The sequence below is a fragment of the Crotalus tigris genome, unplaced genomic scaffold, assembly GCF_016545835.1.
Source record: "Crotalus tigris isolate CLP2741 ecotype Arizona unplaced genomic scaffold, ASM1654583v1 scf7180000017667.1391209, whole genome shotgun sequence".
Lineage (NCBI taxonomy): Eukaryota > Metazoa > Chordata > Lepidosauria > Squamata > Viperidae > Crotalus > Crotalus tigris.
The window spans coordinates 474,540-496,143 of NW_024096553.1; the positions used below are offsets into that span (position 1 = coordinate 474,540).

The 21,604-nt window shown below is 36.4% G+C and overlaps 1 protein-coding gene across 4 annotated transcripts in view; it reads right to left on the reverse strand.

The window, feature by feature from the left end:
• ST7 (suppression of tumorigenicity 7) overlaps positions 1 to 21,604 on the reverse strand; it is a 132,486-nt gene that overhangs the window by 96,010 nt on the left and 14,872 nt on the right. Inside the window, exon 1 of one of the 4 annotated variants that reach the window (XM_039337004.1) lies at positions 16,624 to 17,013. The exons of the other annotated variants lie outside the window; for them this stretch is intronic. Within the exon in view, the coding sequence (XP_039192938.1) occupies positions 16,624 to 16,645 (22 nt within the window). The 5' untranslated portion in view covers positions 16,646 to 17,013. Of the gene's footprint in view, positions 1 to 16,623; positions 17,014 to 21,604 lie in introns of those variants that run through there. 4 annotated transcript variants of the gene reach the window in all.

Consider the following 21,604-nt stretch of genomic DNA (forward strand, 5'->3'; position numbering starts at 1 on the left):
CTCTCAACCAAATACTTAAGATTAAAACTGCCTTGTAAAAAGTTGGGACCTAAATTTATTGGCCCTTTCCCCATTGTAAAGATTATTAACCCTGTCACGGTTGAGCTAAAGCTCCCACGACTATTAGGAAAACTACATCCATTTTTTTCATGCAGTTTGTTGAAACCAGTTATAGAATTGACAATGAGATCAACACCTCAAACCACCCCAGGTCCCATTATAGTGGAGGGTGATACCCATTATGAAATAAAATGAATTCTTGATTCCAGACTGTATAAAGGGAAATTGCAGTGTCGAGTTCAATGGAAAGGTTATTCTTTGTCAGAAGCTACATGGGTAAAGAATAGAGACATAAAGGCAGAGAAGTTAATACAAAAGATTCATGACAAACATCCCCAAAAGCCTAGACAACCATCAGGAAATAGAATAGAGGATTAACAAAACATTAATGTGCATCTATGTTTGTTATCTTTCAGGAACTACTTTCTCTTTAGCGGAGTCCGGTTGTCAACTTCTGAAATGAGCCTGTCTGAAGCCATCTTTGTCATTCTAAGTTGCCACATAGGTTGGGGGGAAAGGGGGAAAGAAAATGAAAGTATGCTAGACTAAACATGAAATTGTCCTATGGGAACCAAGGTCATTCCCACAGGTACTAGAAGGAGGAGCAAATATGAGTTGCAGAGCCCGCCAATGATTTTCATTGTGTAGCATAATCTATAACATAATAGAGGGGAAGGGAATGTTACATTTAGTGACCTTGAATCTCTAGGAATAATTTTAGAGTTGGTTTCACTTCTGACCGTGCCAATATTATGTATCCAATAAATATATGCATTGAGAAAACTTCAACCTTGGAGTTCTGATTTATTTGGTTTCATTAGTCAGAATCTTGACAGGAATATGTTTACGCAAATGTGCAAAAACCCCGTGAAGATGTGACCTTCTTTTCTCAAGATAGCTGTCCCCAAATTGTCTTCCCCAAATTGTCTATGTTAGGGGTAGCTTCTAGAACTGGCCATGTAGCTGGAAATTATATGAGTTTCAAGCCTATTTAAGCCTATTCCATTTATATGGAAAATGTAAAATCAGACAAAGGTGCTTTATGAGATAAGTCATTTAGTAATAATCACTTATTATTTTTTCTTCTTTTTTCACCTTTCAGCTTTAACATTTTTAAAAATATATATATATACTTATTACTATTTTGAATGCCACTCATTTTCAAAGGCTCTGAGAAGCTAACAATCAAAAACATAAAAGAATAATTGTAAGTTTTTCAATAACTGTATATGTGAGTGTTGATTGTTCTTCAAACACTATCCAAGACTCCTCAAGGATTCAGTTTTATAAATAAAAGATGTAGAACAAAAAATAATCTTTCTATGTTTGTGTGTATATTTTTTCCCATTGTTTTGTTTATTGTTCTCTCCTAGGGAGGAAGCAATGTTGTCATTCCATACATTGCAGGAATATTGGTAAACCTCAGGAGGATCTTCAGCTCACACAACAAACATGCACACTTCAAATCCAAGAATACACTAAGGCAGAAGTTTGTCCACTTCAAGAATAAAACCACTAGGCACAAACTGAGCAATGTGGTATATGCAGTACAATGCAGTGAGACATGTGCAGACTTGTACATTGGCAAAACAAAACAACCACTTCATAAACGCATGGCACAACATAGGAGAACAAACCCATCAGGACAAAATTCAGCAGTCCATCTGCATTTTAAAGACAAAGACCACTTTTTCGAAGTCCACATTTTGAACAGAGATGACCGCTGGTTTAAAAGAGGGGTCAAAGAGGCCATCTATGTCAAAATTGAACAGCCCTCTCTCAACAGAGGGGGAGGGATGTGACATCATCTATCTCCATTCTACAACACAGTCCTTTTAGCAGTTCCAAGAAGGCTCCACACTCATTTGCATTACTTAGGTGACCCTGAGGACACAGATAACAATTGTCTAAATAAAGAATGAAAATGACCAGCTGTCTGCAGTGAATATAAATCCTTCCATTCCCCACCATCCAGTCAGAGCTGAAGAAGCTTCTTGGATGAGAAGTGAAACATCTTCAAAGAAAAACAAGAAAATCCAGTTCCCTCTTGAAAAAGCACCTTTGAGACATCCAGAACAACAGCAGAAATAAAGTGAAATTAGGCCTGTGCTTCCTTGAAGCTCCAATAAAATCAGCCAAAAATATGTATTTGCATATGGATTCTGATGGGCTGAAAAGATGACAGATGACACTTGCATCACTAGTAAGCTGAAGGTATTATAGAAGTAACTCATATTAATTTTATTCAGTGACTATTGGATTTCACAACTCAGCCACTTGGCGTCATAGATAAAATAGAAAGTATTCTATTTCAGAAACAGACCTTGAACTAATATAACATTCAAAAACAAAAACAAAAAACAAGAAGCTGCATTTATATTGGGCAGTACCTCACTAGAGTACCAGGTAAAAGTCATTATCACCTATTATTTGATGAGCAATTAACAGAAAAAATCAGATATCGAACATGTGTGCAAGAAGGAATGAGAGTTCAGAAGCCACTTCTGAGATTACCAGAAGTGGCTTCAGTTCTCAAATTCAATCTCTGAGCAATTAAGACAACCAGATACTGAAGCACAAAAATGACATGAGATACATAGCACATGTTAACCAACTTTTTTTCTTTTTTCTTCCATTTTTCTTTGTTCCAATCTGGGTATGTCATCTGTGCTATCTTTGTTCTTTTTGGTTTTGTATTGTTTTTAAATGTTTTTAACAATTTGTAAACAGTCCAGAATCACTTGAGTGGCATATACACTTAACATATTATATTATTATAGTCTGTTGCACAGTCAGTCAGATGTTCAGACTGGATTTATGCTGGAAGATGCCTCTCCTAATGTTGACAAGCTCATGTTTTTCATTTCCAACCACCAATTCTATCTTGCACTGCTTCATTATTTTTTCTGAAAACAGTCTGTTTTTACTGACACTAGTTGTTTCCAAACATTTGATGATCCAACTATGTGGTAATGAATCAAATGCCTTTTCATAATCAATCCAGACAATGTGTAAATTGTTTTTCATTTTTTGCAATTCTCCAGAACTCTTTTATCAATCAAGTATTGTATTGCCAGATAATATATGTTATCTCACCCTCATCCCCAAAAATATTATGTAAGAGCTTGGTAATACTCCCTGGTTCATCTCACTGAATAGTATATATCAGTTAATATATATAAGGCCAGGTTGCTGGCACCACACAATATAAAAGTGGCCCACGAGCCCAATCAGATTCTGCGGGGAAAGTGATGTGCCCTAAGGACCAATTCCCCACCACCAAGAGATCAATGGTAGTCTACAAGATCAATTGTATGGATTGCCAGAGTAATTATGTAGGCGAGACATTGAAGAGGCTAAAAACACGCCTACACAAACACAAATTGGCAATCAGATGAGGCGAACAACACTCAAATTTGGGTTCACATGGCCAAGTATGACCACCGTTTTGACTTTGAGAACACCCAAGTCTTGACCAGTGATGCCACAAAGGGAGGTCGCCTGCTGAAGGAAGCGTGGTATTCGGGAGTTGATTCCATCAACCGGCACGTGGATCTATGTTCAGCACATCAAGCCCTAAGAACGTGGAGCACGGGTAACCATACTAACACCCAAAGGGAGCTTCATCACGAACAGTATGACCGGAACAAGGACGTGGCTCAGAGTCCCTCCCTGTTCCACCACACTAGCGGACCCTTGGATGGTGCTCCCCACTTACTAGGAAGGCAACTGCCGTTGGACCAACAACAGATCGGCCCCAGTATACAATTCCCGCAGGAGTCGCCACGCCCCGTTGAAAGCAAGCCCTCCTCGGAACGGAAAGGTGGTATGTGGAGGCATGCAATGGTGACTCGGTCACGGCTAAATGAAAGAAGACATCCCCCTCCAGTGCATTTGGCACAAGGTCTGGTAACTAAACAACAGTTACAATCAAGGCAAAAGAGCCCTGAGAAAGGTGACAACCAGGAGTTGGGGGTGAAGGAGGGTGACGCCCGCCGGCAACGGACTGAACAACAGAGCGCTCCCAATGGGATGGCAGCGAAGAACGCTTTGAGCATGTGCGGGAGGAGGGTGATTGGAACGGACAGCAGACCCCTCAGTATAGTGCACAGGAAGGAAGATGGAAAGGAGAACAACATGGGGTGGGGAAAAGAATCCATAGTGCATCCTCAAGGGATGAATGGACAGGACCGAGGTGAACTTGTGACTCAGGGGGATATTGGAGTCAATCCAGATACCCCCCACCCTCACCCCTTAGGTGCGACCGTATGTGGGGTGTTGGAGGAGTTACACATGGGGGAGGGGAGAAGACCTTAATCCTGAATCCACTTAATCCTGAAGCTACCGATCAAGTGGTGTGTGAGGGAATGCGAGCTAGGAACAAAAGAATGTGTATTAAAGGAGGCACGCTTGGGTTACATTTTGAACAGCTGGGGCCAATGATGCGCTCTAAGAGCCGGAAGCAGACGTTTGATAACAGGACGCTTGATAATGGTATATAAGTCTACTCCCTATATTTGCCTTTTAATCCTGACGATGTCAAATGTATTTTGACGAAAGCTAGGTTGGTTAATTAAATTTTATTCTCTTAAAGCATTCTCTTGCTGATCATTGTTTTAATAGTATGGATATTCCCAAGAGTCATATTTTTACTTTTATTTTATATATATACATACATACATACATACATACATACATACATACATACATATTAGTATTAAATAGTATTAAAAACATGAATCCCAGGTATACACATAATGTGAAATAAAATAAGGTGATCACCAGGATAAAATGTGCTTATGATTTTATCCTGGTGATCACCTTATTTTATTTCATAGATAGATAGATAGATAGATAGATAGATAGATAGATAGATAGATAGATAGATAGTCTCTAATTATACTAAAAATGCGAATCCCGGGTATTTTCATGTTGAGAAAAGTAGTCGAACACCAGGATAAATATAGTATAAAAACAACTGTTTAATAAACTAACAACTGTTTGATAAACTTAGTTTTCGTCGGCTAACTGCCAACGTCATCAGAGTGGAATGCCGGAGGTTCGAAAACCTGCTCATAAGACCGGCACAGGCACTGGTGGACCATCCTATAGCAATGTGTACCCAGATACGTCCAAAGCGGGCAAAGAAAACGACAACGAGAGGCGATGATCCCTGAGCTTACAAGTATACAGACGGATGCGAGATTATTAGAAGCAATACGGTCAACTGGGGCGGGTATATTGGTGATGCGTTCTATGAGCAAAGCGCACAAACTGCCAGCCTTATGAGCAGGCTTTCAAAACTCCGGCATTGCACTCTGACGACTGATGATGAAAGCTAAGTTTATCAAACAATTGTTTTTATATTTATCCCGGTGTTCGACTACTTTTCTCAACGTATGTATGTATATATGTGTGTGTGTGTGTGTGTGTGTGTGTTTGTGTGTGTGTGTATACATATCCGTAATCATTTTATATATAACATTTTTTCTGCATTTTGAAGCAAAGGGCTAATAATATTGTTTCTTTTGTACTAGAAATTTAAGACCAAAAATTGAAGTTTATAGATTATGCAGGTGACAGTCAAAATGATAAAATTTTGCACATCAACCCAAGAAAAACTGCTGCAGAATATCTAACCACATCTTTAATTTTTGAACAATGCCATTAAAAAAATACTGTACATGGAACTGAAAAATACCCCTCTGTAGACAGACTTAATGAATTTTAGCAATACAAATGAACTTGTTATACTTGTTTATTTACTTTAAAAAAAGAGATGCAAATGAAATGGAAATGCCTCAATTTCAGAATTGCTGAGAATAGAGCAAGGGCACATGCTGCCACACAGCTGGTATATTCAAGTATGTTGCTACCCAGCTGAATGACTATCAGTATTAAGTGCTGGCCAGGCTAAAACAAAAGATCACCAAGCCATTCTTATTCTTTCTTCTGAATTGGCATTTCCAGTCTTTTAAATACGGCTTCTAATTATTCTGAAGCTTTATACTTAGACAGATCATATTGTGCAACAGTCTATGGCACTGGGCTCGTGCCAATGATTTTCTGTGTAGATTGTTCCCGATTTCCAATGAGGAAGCCATCTGGGAAGAAGACAAAAATGTGAGGCTATGTAATTGAGGGTTCCAGTTAAGAAAACAGGACATCTAAAGATTACCGTGCCTGGGGAAAATAAAAAACTAAAAACTGTAACACTGAATAGGCAAAGAAGTACAAAGCAATATGACATATTAGAGGTTGCATAAAAAGAATGCTTCAGCTTCATGTATATTATTATTTCATGTTCATGCTATATTAATATGTATGCTCTGGAAATACACCCCCCCAAAAAAAAAACTGTATTGCACTGAGAACAAGCAATGTCAGTTTTACCCTTGCAACAAAACCTAATCAACTCCAATAAATATGTCATTGATACTCATAGTGGTATATCCCATTATCTCATATATTCCTTATATTTTCATTCAATTATCAATTTGATATTAGTGGAAATAGTAGGACATTGATATTACTAGCTTTCACCCAATTATTCTTCAATGCATTTGTTAAATCTCAAGTGCTATTCAGTATGGGTAGCTATATTGTTAAAGCTAACCATGGATGAATGCTGTTACATGTTTGGGATTATCCACTTGACCTGTGTTTGGGATTCAACTGTATAAACTAGATCAAATGAGTACCTAGATTGCTATATTAGAGTTCTTTGTAACTTGATCATTCACATACCCTTTATGCTGCATTGCACCTGTCTTATGCTCCTACTCCTTCTTTTAGAGTCTCACTTTATGTATGTGTGTGTATTTAGTTATTTTAACATATCTTTTAACATATCTTTTTAGCATATCTTGTATGTAGTCTGGTTCTTTAGAATACTTTTTAGTTTTCAGTGTTTACTCTTGATGTACTCCAGCTGGCAATAAAGATTCAATGTCCCACTCTCAAGCTGCTAAAGGTGTATGCTAACATGTTGGCTGACCCACAACCATACCATGAGGCTTCTCTTGGCCAATATTAGAACTAGAAATGGGCATTGATTCAATGCTTACTGCAAGAATTGGAAAAGCTGTGAGAAGAACTCCAACTGCATAACCCAACCCCTATTTACAGAAAATAGAAGATTAATTTTTATCTTTTTCTTTCATCTCTGTGGCATCATGGGCTTAGAACATCACACTTTGGATAGAAGGAGTGGTTATATCTATGTAAAGTTCCTATAACATAAGAGTCCAGTTTCAGGGGTTTGCTTCTGATCTTGTCAATGTAGGCCACATACCTACTTTATATAACTTTCTTCTATATAGGTCTGACAATATGGCATACTGTACATACATGTTGAATACAAGTTCTTTAGGCTTTATTCTCTTTAGTTGCTATTTTATGGATTTTGTGAACAGAGGTTTGTAATGATAGCTATTTAAAAAGAAAATATGGTTTTTCATAATGGAAGAAAGTTAGAAAATACTGTACTATACACATGCAATATGAAAACAGTTGCCTGCATTCTGCTAATTAAAAGGATATTCATTTTTTTTGTAAAAATTTTTATTTTCAACTTTACAATACATAACAATCTTACAAATACTTCAGATAAAAAATAAAACAAATTGATACACGCCACATTCGGTCTTGCCCGCCCATTTCCCCCAAACCGCATCCCACCTCAAACCAACTTACTTCTTTCCCTCTTTTTCTTCACTCACCCCCTCTCCTCCTTCACCTCAACCTTCCTACATACTTCTCACCTTCTTCTCTCCCTCTTGATGCGGTTCAGGGGAAATGCCCGAGCAGTTCCTCTCTCAAAATTAAAACATTAATATTATATACAATAAGACTATTTCTACTTTATCTGAACTACTTAAACTTCAACCCATCCACCCCCACCCCCCTCCCCCCCCCGACTTCCCAGAACAAAATACAGGATTATGCAAACATATTAAACATAATCTATTTAAGTTTACTAATTATACAATGAACAAAATCATAAAAACCCTTAACTCTCTTCAAACTTTGACATCATAAGTTTATAAACAAAATCATTACTCATAGAATAAGTGAAATTTTGTAGTTCCATATTTCTTCTGAACATATTCTATCCATCTTCTCCATACATTAAAATATCTCTCTTGTGAATGGTCCTTTAACTAAGCAGAAATTTTAGCCATTTCTGCTAAATTAGAAACCTTAAATACCCATTCTTCTAAAGAAGGCAGAGTATCCTTCTTCCAATATTGACCCACCAGTAATCTTGCTGCTGTTATTAAATTCAACATTAAGATAGTTTCTTTAACATTAAAGTCCACGAAAATTCCCAAAAGAAACAGTTGGGGAATAAACTTAATCTTCCTTTTGCATCTTAAGAAGACAGAACTCTTGGAATAATTCTTCCAACAGGAATCCTTTATTAAGAAAAAGTGGTTGCAGGTGTGCTAGACAGGACTTGGGGTTCAAGCTCTCCCATTCGAGGTTTTAAGGGGTTCCCCAGTAGTCCCACCCAATCACCCCCCCTTCCAGTGATAGTTTCAGGCATCACAATCCCACCCCTTTTTTCCTTTCTTCCGTCTGGATGGAGACTTCAGATAAACTACATGAAAGGTAAATAGCCTCCTTTGTTATGATAAGGTCTTTTGGTGCTAACCACATTCAAACTCTTTGAGGTTGCAATAAACACATTCAGTTCCTTAGAAGTATACTGAAAGAAGTGAGGGCCATAAAGCTCCTTTGTTCTCCCCCTTCTCTCCCTCTTATAGCAGAATCCAGAGAAGGCAGAATTGGGGTTTTCTATATTTGATAACTAAAGATGAAATATAATTGGATTCTGACACTTTTGAATGTTCCACCAAATCATAATCCAGAAGGCTTTAATAACTTTACAGGTCTACCAAACATGAAAATAGGTTGCATCCAAGTAACCACATCTCCAACATTTAGGTTGCAGGTTCGGGTACATACAAGACAACTTTTTAGGATCCAAATGCCATCTATAAAACATTTTGTAAAAATTTTCCCTCAAATTCTGGGCCTGTGTAAATTTAACATTTCTAGTCCAAATTTCCTCCCATAAGTCCAACGAGATCGGTTCTTGAATATTCTGGGCCCATTTAATCATACAATCTTTAACTAACTCTGTTTCTGAATCCAATTTTATTAACTCATTATAAATTCTTTTAATATGGGCACATTTCTGATCCTTGATCTGAATTACCAAATTTTCATCTACTAAAGTAATTCCCACTTTCTTATCCAAAGTCCATCTCTGCACAATTTGCAAGTACTGAAATTACGATTGTAAAATGTTTTCTTGACTTAACACGTCAGAAGACTTTAATTGCCAATCAGTACTCGACCAAATAAGTAACTCTTTATACGAAATGTTGTCAAAATTCACCCCCTTAGAAACCCCCTGGATTGCTTGTCCAGGGATCCCCCAAATAGGTATTTTATAATTTAACTTATAATAATATTTTTTCCAAACTCGAAGTAAAGCATATCTTAAAATATGTGACTTAAAGACCAAATCTACTTTCTTATCAAAAATTAAATATGCATGCCAACCATATAATAAATCCCACCCTTCAAGAACAAGAATATCTCTATTTGTTAAATTGAGCCAGTCACTTACTAAAGTTAAAGTGGCCGCATCATAATATAATTTCAAATTTGGTGCTTTAAGTCCACCTCTTTCTCGAGCATCTTGTAAAATCTTAAACTTTACCCTTGATTTCTTCCCACCCCAAATAAATTTATTAATACCCTTCTGCCACTCATCCAAATTAGCATCCTTCTTTAAAATGGGTATCATCTGAAACAAAAAAAGAAACTTTGGTAGAACATTCATCTTCACTACTGAAATTCTCCCCAATAACGATAGTTGTAGCTTTTGCCAACCATTTAAATCTTTTTGAACTTTAACCCATAAGCGCTCATAATTATTCTTATACAATTTTCCATTAGATGTTGTAATATAAACTCCTAAAGTACTTAACCTTATTAACTATTTCATAACCGGTTGTTTCAGCTATAAAATCTTTTCCCTTCCTAGACATATTTTTCAATAATATTTTAGTTTTATTCTTATTTACCTTAAAACCAGAGACCTGTCCTTACTGTACTAAAATTTCAACCAAATCTTTGACCAAATCTGTTGGGTGGGATAATGTCACAACCAAATCATCAGCAAAAGCTCTCAGCCTATAATCAATTTTACTTATTTTTATTCCTTTTAATCTAGATGAATCTTGAATTTTAATAAGTAAAATCTCCATTGTTAATACAAATAACAAGGGGCATAAAGGACAACCCTGTCTTGTACCTTTTCCTATTTTAAATACGTCTGTTAATCCATTAATTATAATTTGCGCCGATTGTTGTTGATAAATGGCCTTGAGAGCAGACAAGAATTTATCTCCAAAATTCATTTCCTCTACAACTTTCAATAGAAAATTCCAATCTAATTGATCAAAAGCTTTCTCAGCATCTATAAATATTAAAGCAGCAGGGATTTGGTTGTTCTTATCCAAATACTCTATTAAATTAACAATTTGTCTTACATTGTTTTTCATATATCTCCCTATTATAAATCCAGATTGGTCAGTATGAATCAATTGTTTCAAAACCTGCATTAATCTATTTGCCAATATCTTTGCAAAAATCTTATAATCTGTATTTAAAAGAGATATAGGCCTATAATTTCTAGGTTGGGACAGATCCTGGTCATCCTTTGGAATTAATGATATGAAGGCCGTTCTCCAGGATGGAGGTAATTCTGCTCCAGATAAAATATCATTAAAAAGTACCTTTAATGGTTCTATCATTTCTTCAGATAACATCTTGTAATAAATCGCTGTTAACCCATCAGTACCTGGAGTCTTACCAACCTTCAATTGTTTAATTGCAAAAATAATCTCTTCAGAAGTAATTAAACCATTAATCCCATCACATTGATCACTCGTAAGTCTAGGAAAATGTGCTCCCTGTAAATATTTTTCTATATCTGAAGTTTGTATACTTTCATTAGCATATAATTTAGAATAAAAATCTAAAAAAAACTTTTTAATCAAATTTTGTTGATAGACTTCTTTACCTTTATAAATTATTTTATCTATAATCCTTGATTTCTGTTTCTTACGTAACTGATAAGCCAACCATCTACCAGGTTTATTTGCATTACAAAATGTATTATGTCTCACATACCTCAAATTAGTTGCCATTTGATCTGCTAATAACATATTAAATTGCTCCTTCAACAAAGTAATAGAAACTTTTAACTTATTGTCCATTGGATTTGATATTAAAACCTTTTCCTTACATTTAATCTCATCTTCAAGATCTTTACGTTTCTGGGCCTGTTTACGTCTGTGAGCATTGTTCATAGAAATCTCACATATGCTTTACAAGAGTCCCATACCCTCTCATATATGCTTTACAAGAGTCCCATACCATTGGCATCGAAATACTCTTATTCATATTCCAAGCAAAAAAATCCTTTAAATAACCTTTACATCGCTGTATAAAGGATATTCATTAACAGCTCACCCAGCATATCCTTCTTGCTCTTGTTCAAGAACACCCCATCTACCTTTTGCAAAGGAAGTATTCTCAAAGCAAAGCCTTCACCCTGTTACCAGCATGGTGCTGAGACAGTCTGAAGTTAGATGAATGTAATCTGGCAAGAAAGTGGTGCTGTCCATGGTAAACTGAAAGAAAATCCACTCTGAGAATAATTTAGTGCCCATGAAGAAGTCTTTGAGTTTCAGTCGACCTATTGGAGGACTGCTTCCCTATCTAGCTGCAGAACTACCACAATGTATACCACAATGGTCATTTCTGCTTTGGTTGTTGGAAAGAGCAGAACCTCACCTAGCAACTTATATTTGTCTCCAAAATATTGATCTTGTGGAAAATCTTCCTGCTGGTAAGCTCCAGGAAACATGTGGCTACACTGACTGAACACCAAACAATATTTTATATTAGTAATATGACGTTGCAGTAATCAACAAATCATACTGCCTATCAGCATCAAGGAACTGACACGTGGAATGGATTCCCCCAAATCTCCACCAAAAGTGCTTCAGAGACCCAGACATTCTAGTCAGTAAGTGCAAAGATTGAGTTTTTGTCCCTATGAGAAAGTGCAAAGTTTATTGGCCTATGTAGTACACACAGCAAGTATCTGCCAACTCTTAAATAATGAAAAAGCCCAAAGAGTCTTAAACCAGAGAGTTCTAGCCAGGGATAAACTGATCAGCTTAAATTAATTTGGGAAAAGGTACCTTCTTCTTTGCCTCACCTCACCATACTCTTCTCACCAAGAGCAAAGATGGAGGAACAGGTTTTTGGGAAAACAAGTTCCTGAAACACAAAAGAGCAATCAATTTGTAGCACTGCAGGAGATGGGGATTGTTTCCAGTGATTGGGGGGGGGTGTCTTACTTTGATCTCATCTGTTGGCTGTTTCCAAGTACAATTCAAGATTGAGGATACTAATCTTTCATGTTAGAAATGTCTTGGGATATGAATTTGCAAAATGCTGTGAGGTTTCCTTGACATATTTCAGCAGATTACCAGATCAATCTTGTGAAGGCTAGCTGATAGCAAAGAGCTGTTTCAGTAGAGAATGCCTAATCTGTGAAATGGTTTCTCTAAGGATATTCATCTTGCATCAAATTTTATTATTCTAGTCAAGACTGAAACATTTTTCCTGAACCAAAATTTACACAATATTTGTTCAATTCTTTTAATATTATCATTCAGAGAGTTACAGAATTAAGAATGTTCTAGGATACTAGGATATTGAAATGAGCAAAGGGATAAAAAGACATGATAGCAGAATAAAAGAAAGAAGAAAGGTAGTGTCAGAACAGGATGACCTCATCTGCCTTTGGATCTGGCAAAGCTACTACTTTAATGCATTCCCTAATGAGAATTGCATTCCTTTGCATCTCAAGGGAATGCAAGCCTCATCAGAAAAAATATTCTTTCCAATGACTAGCAATGATTTCTAAGATTCATAAACTATCACATGTAAGCAACCAGATCCACACATGAAGGACTCAAGTTGTTTACTTTATTGCATTTTACCTGTAGTACAAAAATCTCCCAGACTGCTTTTCTTTCCTTGGGAACAAACAGATAAGGTTCCCTGGGACTTGGGTATGTGTGTGTCAGGCCTAGGTCTCTTGTAGCTATGCAAGGACTCAAGGCTAGTTCCCAGCTTGATTCCTCCTCCTTGCCTGGCTAGGAGTTTTCCAACATAAACTAATCTTTTATATGAATATATTAAGGATTGAATCTGGGCAGTGGTGGGATTCAGTCAGTTCACACCACTTTGGCAGAACCGGTAGCTAATTTTTTTGTTGCCCAGGCCCAGAATGGACTTCCGGAAGCAGCATCTACACAGAGAACCAGTTATTCACATATTTGAATCCCACCACTGAATCTGGGACATTTTATAGGCATCAATACCTGTTCTTTTTCACAAAGCTAAGCTAGGCCCCCAGATTCTCATGCTTCCTGAATTTGGCCACCTGAGATGGCAGTGTATTCTGACATTAACCCATATCTATACAAAATGAAATCCTCAATGTGGAACTGATTTTTAAATGAATGCAAAATATTAAAAATAATCCTTAGAAAGACTACTTTTAAGGAAGAGCCCTAACATGATACCTTTACACATTTTTGCAATTCTATGCAAAATAGAATTTTGCATAGATGGTAAATGGTTTGCCTATAAGCTTCTTTCTCCTATGCTCATGACATGGTTGCTTAGAAAGATATTTGTATGGATAGACTGAAGTTCTGTAGTGCTTAGCTTTTATGGTATTAAGCAGCCTCAGGATAGAAAGACAATAGAAATATCTTTTGTATCTATTCTAAACATAACTCTGAGAGGAATTTAAAAGGATTTTAAACTATGACTAATGTTAAGAAGAGAGTAACTCACATAATGTAATTATACTAATGGAAAGCTCTGTGAAATATATTTGCAGAAAAGTTTTTTTAAAAAAAAATTACTAAGCCAGATGGCAGTAGCTTACTTCCTAACTGAACATTTGAATATTTCCTGGTAGAAGACACTCAACAACCCATAGTTCTTCCCTATTTCCTACTGCAAAAATGGATCTCCTTAAAATGCCGACAACAGATTTCCATGAAGAGTTTTAGAAAAGTTGCATCTATGCTGGTTGCCTTCTTAAAACAGTATTGGATTCACCCCTTCATTCAGCAGATTTCATCAAATTATGAATAGTACTTTCCATATTGATGGTGCAAAAGATAGAAGAAATTCTGAAATAATGTGGGGACAAGAATTCAAATATTGGATAGAATAGACCAGGGGTCTCCAACCCTGGTCTGTAGACCAGCACCATCCACGGCATGCCAGCAACCGGGCCATGCAAACAAGCAAAGCCCCATTTGCGGGATACAGGCAGCAGGCAAAACCACGCCCCCTCTGGTCCATGGAAAAACCTTTTTCCACAGAACTGGTCCCTGGTGCCCAAAAGGTTGAGGGCGCTGGAATAGACAACCTGAAAATGTTTCCTACCAAATCAGTAAGGTCAATATATGAGTGAGGTTTGATATAAGAAGGCCATTAAAACAAAAATAGGAAGATGTGGACTAAAAGAAAAGATTAAGGAAGGAATTATTGATCTTATAATGCATAAAGACTAACAGCCTTTTGGAACACTTTTCAAAGTAACATACTACTAAAAAATGCCACTGAATCAGTGTTATGTTTCCTTTAAATTGTAATTCATCACTTCCACATGGGGTGAACAGAGCCTTACATATCACAACCTCAGGGTTTCAACACAGTTAAGTGCAAATATATGGCTGCTTACAGCTAATGATATATAAAAAATACAGTGAAAAACTGTTCCAAAACTCTCTCTGATCAGTTCTGATTGTATTAATATCTGGCCTGAAATGTTTCTGCAATTGGATAAAATACCATTTAACTCTGCCTAATTTTCTGTTAGTGGAATTCTCAAGTACAATTTTATTTGTTACTTTTAGTAAAAGAAAATATGCATTTTATAAAATAAATTGTTCTTAGCCTTTACTTTTTTAAAATAGGAAATTCATTAATCTGGATGTCATAGTAACAAAGGCTTGTCCAGCTATTACCAGAATAGCAGCCATTTAAGCAGCACATTGGTGATTCACTAAATAGTTCAGTAAACAATGAGGAAATCCTTTATGCTGTAGACAATTTATTAGATATCCCTACTCACCATTAGCCATAAATACAGAATATATCCTTAGTACAAAGATTGCAATAATAGTCCAGGTTCATTTTCCTTTTCTTCTGGAACTGCTTATGAGGATTCTTATAAATTACATTGCCCAGATATTAGGAAAGTGCCATTTCATGAGATTAAAAGCATTTACGGTTTTATTTCCAATATCATTTGTTAAATGTATTAAAAAAGCAAGCATCAACTTAAATTAAATGATGATATGAATGAAACATTTGTAGAAGAAGAAATAGGAAGAGACCTCTAACAATGTACAGGTAATGATGTATTTTGTTCTGCCTTGACCTTGAGCAGGCATTGTGTTACAAAGAGTGGGAAGCAAAATCAAAAGAACTAATTAACCCTTTGAAACCATCGGTTTTTAAGTGTCAGATTTTCTAAAATGTTATTGTTCTAAATAACCTATAATCTCTGTAATCTCTTCAGATTAACTAGAAAGGAAAATAAACTGGTTCCCATGTCATAAAAACATTTACATCATGAGTCTTTAAGTAATAGTATCTAATTATTATTTTTATGTTTGTTAATAGCCTCATTGGCTATTAATGTTCTCTGGCTCTTATGTATCCATGTTACCGTCAATGTTATTAGGAATAAACACTTATCACAATCATTTCTCATTTCAGATTTCTCCCCAAAAAGTCTTTAAAGAGGAAACAAATCCATCCAGTTTTCAGAGGTAAGGATCCATGCTGCCTCTGTTACATCAGATGGAGCTTGCAAGTTTCTGTATGCCATAAACGACTGGCATTATCTTCATCTTACTGTATCCCAAATGCTTGTCCTTTCTACCCCATCACACCAGTAAAGCAAGCTAAAACAAAGCATTTTCCCTCCCCAAGAAATGCCCATTCTTTCATACCAGCAGACTACCGTATCACTCTTTTGTTAAATTAAATCCATTCCAATTTTCCAGCATATAATCCATCAGTCTTTCAAACACCTTTATTAATGCACCTCTATAAATGACTGTATAACAGTGTATGAGAGAGAGCATCTCAAATACCCAGATACAGGTTGAACACCTTCAAGAGCAATCCTGTTTTGTTTTGTTTTTCAAGTACCCTGGATTCAGCAGCATCTCTATCCATTCTTCCCTGCCTTGCAGCCAGTGTCAAAGACATGCATAGAGAAAGCTGGGTAAAACCTTCATAGCACCCTCAGTTTCTTAAACTAGAACAACATATTCAGCAAACCAGATAGTTGTTGCCTATGGATCAAAACCACAGAGCAAATTCTGTTCCAAAACAGAAATTTTGTAATCAGGCATCCGATTTACTTACATGACGACTCAGTGCCAAACATGGCTGGCTCCAGATGCTTCAAAGGATGGGTTAAAAGGGAGAGAGATAGAGGCAATCTATAAGAGAAGGGATGAGACTGCTACACAGCAGGAATCATGAAGCCAGACAATGCAGTTCCCACAGCTATCCAACTGGCAGATTTTACGTTCTCCCAAGCTTCGCTTTACAGACAGCCTTCCTTGTTGCCCTTAAAGCAAAAATCTTCGCAGTAGCAACAGAAAGATTTAAAAAATCAGGAGTATTGATTTTAAAATCCAGAAGACAAGGAATAGTCTGTGTCTCTTCTGTTGAGCAGTGAAGCAGAAATAGGTAGCAGAGGCTCTATGCTGCAATCCACAGCCCCTGCTCTCCGTAAGACAATAGCATAGCTTATGCATACACTGGATGACGTCAGAATACTGCAAAGACTGACTGCTGTTAATCACAAACTCAGAGGGAGACTGAATAGAGTACCACAATTCAAATGGGAATTCTTTTGTCACAAAATACAGGAGACAAAGGACCACATATATTTTGCATCCTTGAAAAGAAAGGAAGGGAGAAAAGAAGAAAGACCCTCCATAGAGGACATTGCCCCTGATGAATTTCAAACATATTTGTTCTGCTTCCAAGTGAAATGCATTCACCACATTAAAGACACACATACTTAGTTCAGAATTATGTTCAGTAAATATCTTGTAGCTGATTGCTTTCATCAAGAATTAGAAAAGCGATAATCCAAGGCCTATTCTTTATTCATAGCTCAAGCTAAAAATGATCAACTAAACTATAAAAAGATACTTATCTATTTACTCTATGTGTATCTATGTAACTCAATGGACTAACTGTATATATTTATACTAAATGGACCTATGCAGGTTTAATAGTGATGGGGGGGGGGATTTAACTGAAAGTCCACTGATTGAATATGGCCTCAAGCCAATTTTGTCTAATGGCCTCACAAAGGCACAGAGAATCTGTATCCTTCCAGATGTTCCTAAGAAATCCTAATACACCCTTGATAAATTGAGCAATGATGAAGAATGCTAAGAGCTGTAGTTCAGAAACATTCTTTGTAACTGTGACATCTGTTTTATTTGCATATATTGCATATATGGCTATTCTGCCTTAGAGAAAACAGAGGTGACCATATTTGCCTTATACAGCTTCTTCTATTTCTTCTTTCCTCTCCTATTCTTGCTTCAGTTGTTCTCTGAACAGCTAAACACAGGGTTGTATATTCCTCTCTTGTGGTTGCCAAGTCAGCCTTTCTTTCACTTCTTGGTATATAGAATCAGTAAAATATTGATGTTAATATATCCACTGTTAACTTATTTTAATTCTGTTATTAAATTATGTACACTTGAGCAAAATATTTATAGTTTGTTCATTTCCATCAAATAGGGATGCAGAAATACAATTAACTGACTGTATAAATACCAATAAACTGAATGTGATCTGGGATTCATCAATATTTTATAAAGGCTCATAGAAAACTATTACAATTGCAATTAATTTTGTTCTTTCTTTATCTAACTATCATAATGAAAAATAAAGAAAACTTAGAAAAAAAAAAAGCTTTAAGAGCCAGTTTGGTCTACTGGTTAACATACTGGCTTACAAACCAGGAGACTGTAAATTCTAGTCCTGTCTTGGACATGAAAGTCAGCTGAGTGACTGTCAACCAATTCACCTTCCTGGACTGTTGTTGTGGGGAAAATAGGAGAAGGAAGGAATATTTGGTATGTTCGCTGCTTTGAGCTATTTATAAAAATAATAAAGATGGGATATAAGTAAATAAATAAGAAGAGAGATGCCTTTTCTTCACTGTGTTTTTACAAATTTAAAACAAGACTGTCATGACTCCAGGTCATTAGTAGCTGAATCAGTATTTTGCAATAGCAGGATCAATTTGGACTAGAGGAGGGAAAGTACATATAGAATTTTTTCACTAGTTTTATTTTAGACAGCTGGAGAAAGCATCAAAATCAATCTATAATTAGATGATGTTCTGCTGTACATTAAAATTACCTAAACTTTCTGAATAAAATCCAATGTATTTGCTTGGATGCAACAGTCATAACAGAATCTAATAACGTACTGTATGTTACTAAAATTAAACCTGCCAATATGAGAATGAGAATACATGAGGTTTCTATGTGTGTGTGTTCAACTCTTGCCTATTTTGGCTTTGGATAAGTGGGTTCAGAAAGTTTCGAAAGTGCTACAGTATTTCACAAAAATTTCATACAGGAGAAGTATGAAAATAACCCTCTATTTACTTAAATTGTGACGGCACTTGCCCTACAGTTGCTTCTCAGACAAGGAACACATTTCCTGTATCTCAAGCAGGTTCATTTCAGTATGAATGTTTACCTTAGAAGGCAGAAAAGGGAAGTGATTCCATACAATTCTTCCCTTTCCACGTGGAAAAAAATTGCAGTTTTGAAAACTGGAGGCAGTTGTGAAGCAGAAGAGAAAAAGTTGTCTACGAAGGAAGTGGAAGAGACCAAGAAAAAGCTAATTTTTAATTTCTTTGTCTGGGTACTTAAAACTATTTTTAATTTCTTTGTCTGGGTACTTAAAACTATTTTTTGTCTCTGATAAGTATTGTCACTGTATAAACTTAATTTTTGGATATTTTATGCAATTTAGCATCTTTTTCTTATCATAGTTACTTTTGAATAGTAATATAGGTCAGCAACATCTTGATATATGCTTTTACACATTTTTCTATTGGAGGTTTTCTAAGCTGCTCCTCATCTTTTTATCTCTTCCATGTGAAAGGAAGGACTGTGGCTTACATTCCTTTCTGTCCCATCACATTTTAGGGATTCTTCTTTTTCCTTATTTGGTCCTTTAACAGGAATCCAGAGTATGAGAGACAGAGAAAGGAAATGACAATCTGGATAACTGAAAGACATGTGAAACAAAGCAACTAGTTGAAAGAAGAGTTGAGGAATGAAGAGAGAAATGATGGCTACAAGAAACCCAGGACAGCAAAAAAGAGTTAGCATAAGGTTCGATGATCATGTACTTTTCTATAGTCTAGTAGATGTCAGCTTCCCGGCATAATTGATCAACAATATCCAGCAGGACACTAGTAACTTTAGAAGAACCCAGCATGGCCTCAGATGCTATACCTAGTACTAAATAGGATGAAGCCAAAAGGGACCAGAAATAGCTGATCACAGAAAACCCAATTTGAGATAAAAACTAATGACCCACCACCAATACAAGGTACAACCACAGTAATTGAGGTCACACAGATTATGGCAATCTGAGCTGGAAAGGACTGAGTAAAATCTAAGCATAATTTTATCGGAAATGTTATTGGAAATAAGCAAATCTGGAAGGTATCAATGTTTCATTTTAAAACAATATATGGCAAGAAATACTAACAATCATCATGGAGTTTTTAAAGTTTCTAGCAGATAAATATATGCATTCGAGGGGCAGTCTAGTATAGTGGTTAAGCATCCGGCCAGAACCTGGAACACAGGAAATTCTAGTTCTGCCATTGGCACAAAGGCAGCTGAGTGATCTTGGGCCAGTCATTTTCTCTCAGTCCTAGGAAGTAGATAATGGCAAAACCACTTCTGAAATCTTGCCCAAAAAACTACAGGGACTTGTCCAGGCAATTTCTGAGAATCGGACATGATTAATGAAGGAAAAAAATACATGCATATCCATTATCAATTTAAATTCAGCTTATGATTTAATCCCTAAAGAAAGAATCTGGTGGGATATGTTTCATCCACAGATTGATGGTTACTTGGTTTAATTAGTAAGTTGCATGAAAACAATTACACGAGTTAATAGTAGTTGTGGCTACCTCATTGCAAATATGTTGATTCAGAAGGAAACAAAGCAGGGTTGTACTTTGGGCCTCTTCTTTTCAATGTCTAGATAAAATCAGTGATCACAACTTTAATGAAAGAATAATTCCACAATTAAAAATAGATAGCTATCTGTAGTTCTCTATCCTGATGATAAACTCATTGTGTCCCTAACTCAGAAGAAGTGTAGAGATTTCAGCATTTTCCTGTAAGAAAGGGGCACAGTAAAGTATTCTAAAACCAAAATCATGGTTTTCTCAAAGGGATTCAAATATTTCAAATATCAAGTAACAATACAGACCAGGTTTTATTCTTTAAATATCCTAGAATGGTATTGCAACCCTCTTGTCGTGAACAAATTAAATCTATTTTTGAAAGGGCCAATAATAGCGCTAAGTACTATGTTTCTTTCATACATAAAGGCAAGAATATATCCATAAACATACTTTCTAAAGCTAAACTCATCTCTCAGATATTATATGGATCTTAGATACATGCATATAATAACTTAAAAGTCCTTTGATATTAAGTCCAGATTGCTAAGGGTGCTGTTCTGAGTACTTTGTTGAATTTTGAGTGCAATACTTCAATCAGAAACAGGACTGATACTACTGAAATTTTAGGATCCACATGTTTAGGCCCAATCTTTACTTTTCAAGCAGTTCCATAGCTGCCATGATCCTTCTTGATAGCCTGACATTTTTTTTTAGAAAGCCAGAATTTAGAAACTGTTTGACTTCTCATGCAAAGCTCTCTGGCCATAGGGCTATCAACCCGCAATCCAGCAGCAGGTGTTTGACAAAGCTCCTGCATGTCAATTAGAGAAGGGCAAATTAGGTAATCAAATTGGCAGGATATAAACAGAAAATCCTTCATGCAAATAACAGAAACAATATTAATTGTACAAAGCCCTGTAGAACTTTTTCCCAAAGCACTTTATTGTCTTGCTCTCTGAGGTATCAGAAGAAAGGTAAGCAGTTACTCTCCTGCAGTGTGGACCTCCCCATGACCTGGAGGAACCTGAGATTTTAGGCATGGGTTCCTTCAATGACTCTTCCACACCAGGTCAGTGGACGGCACTGGTCCCCAGCATGCCAGAAACTGGGCCGTGCAAACAACTGAAGCCCCATCTGTGGGATTCA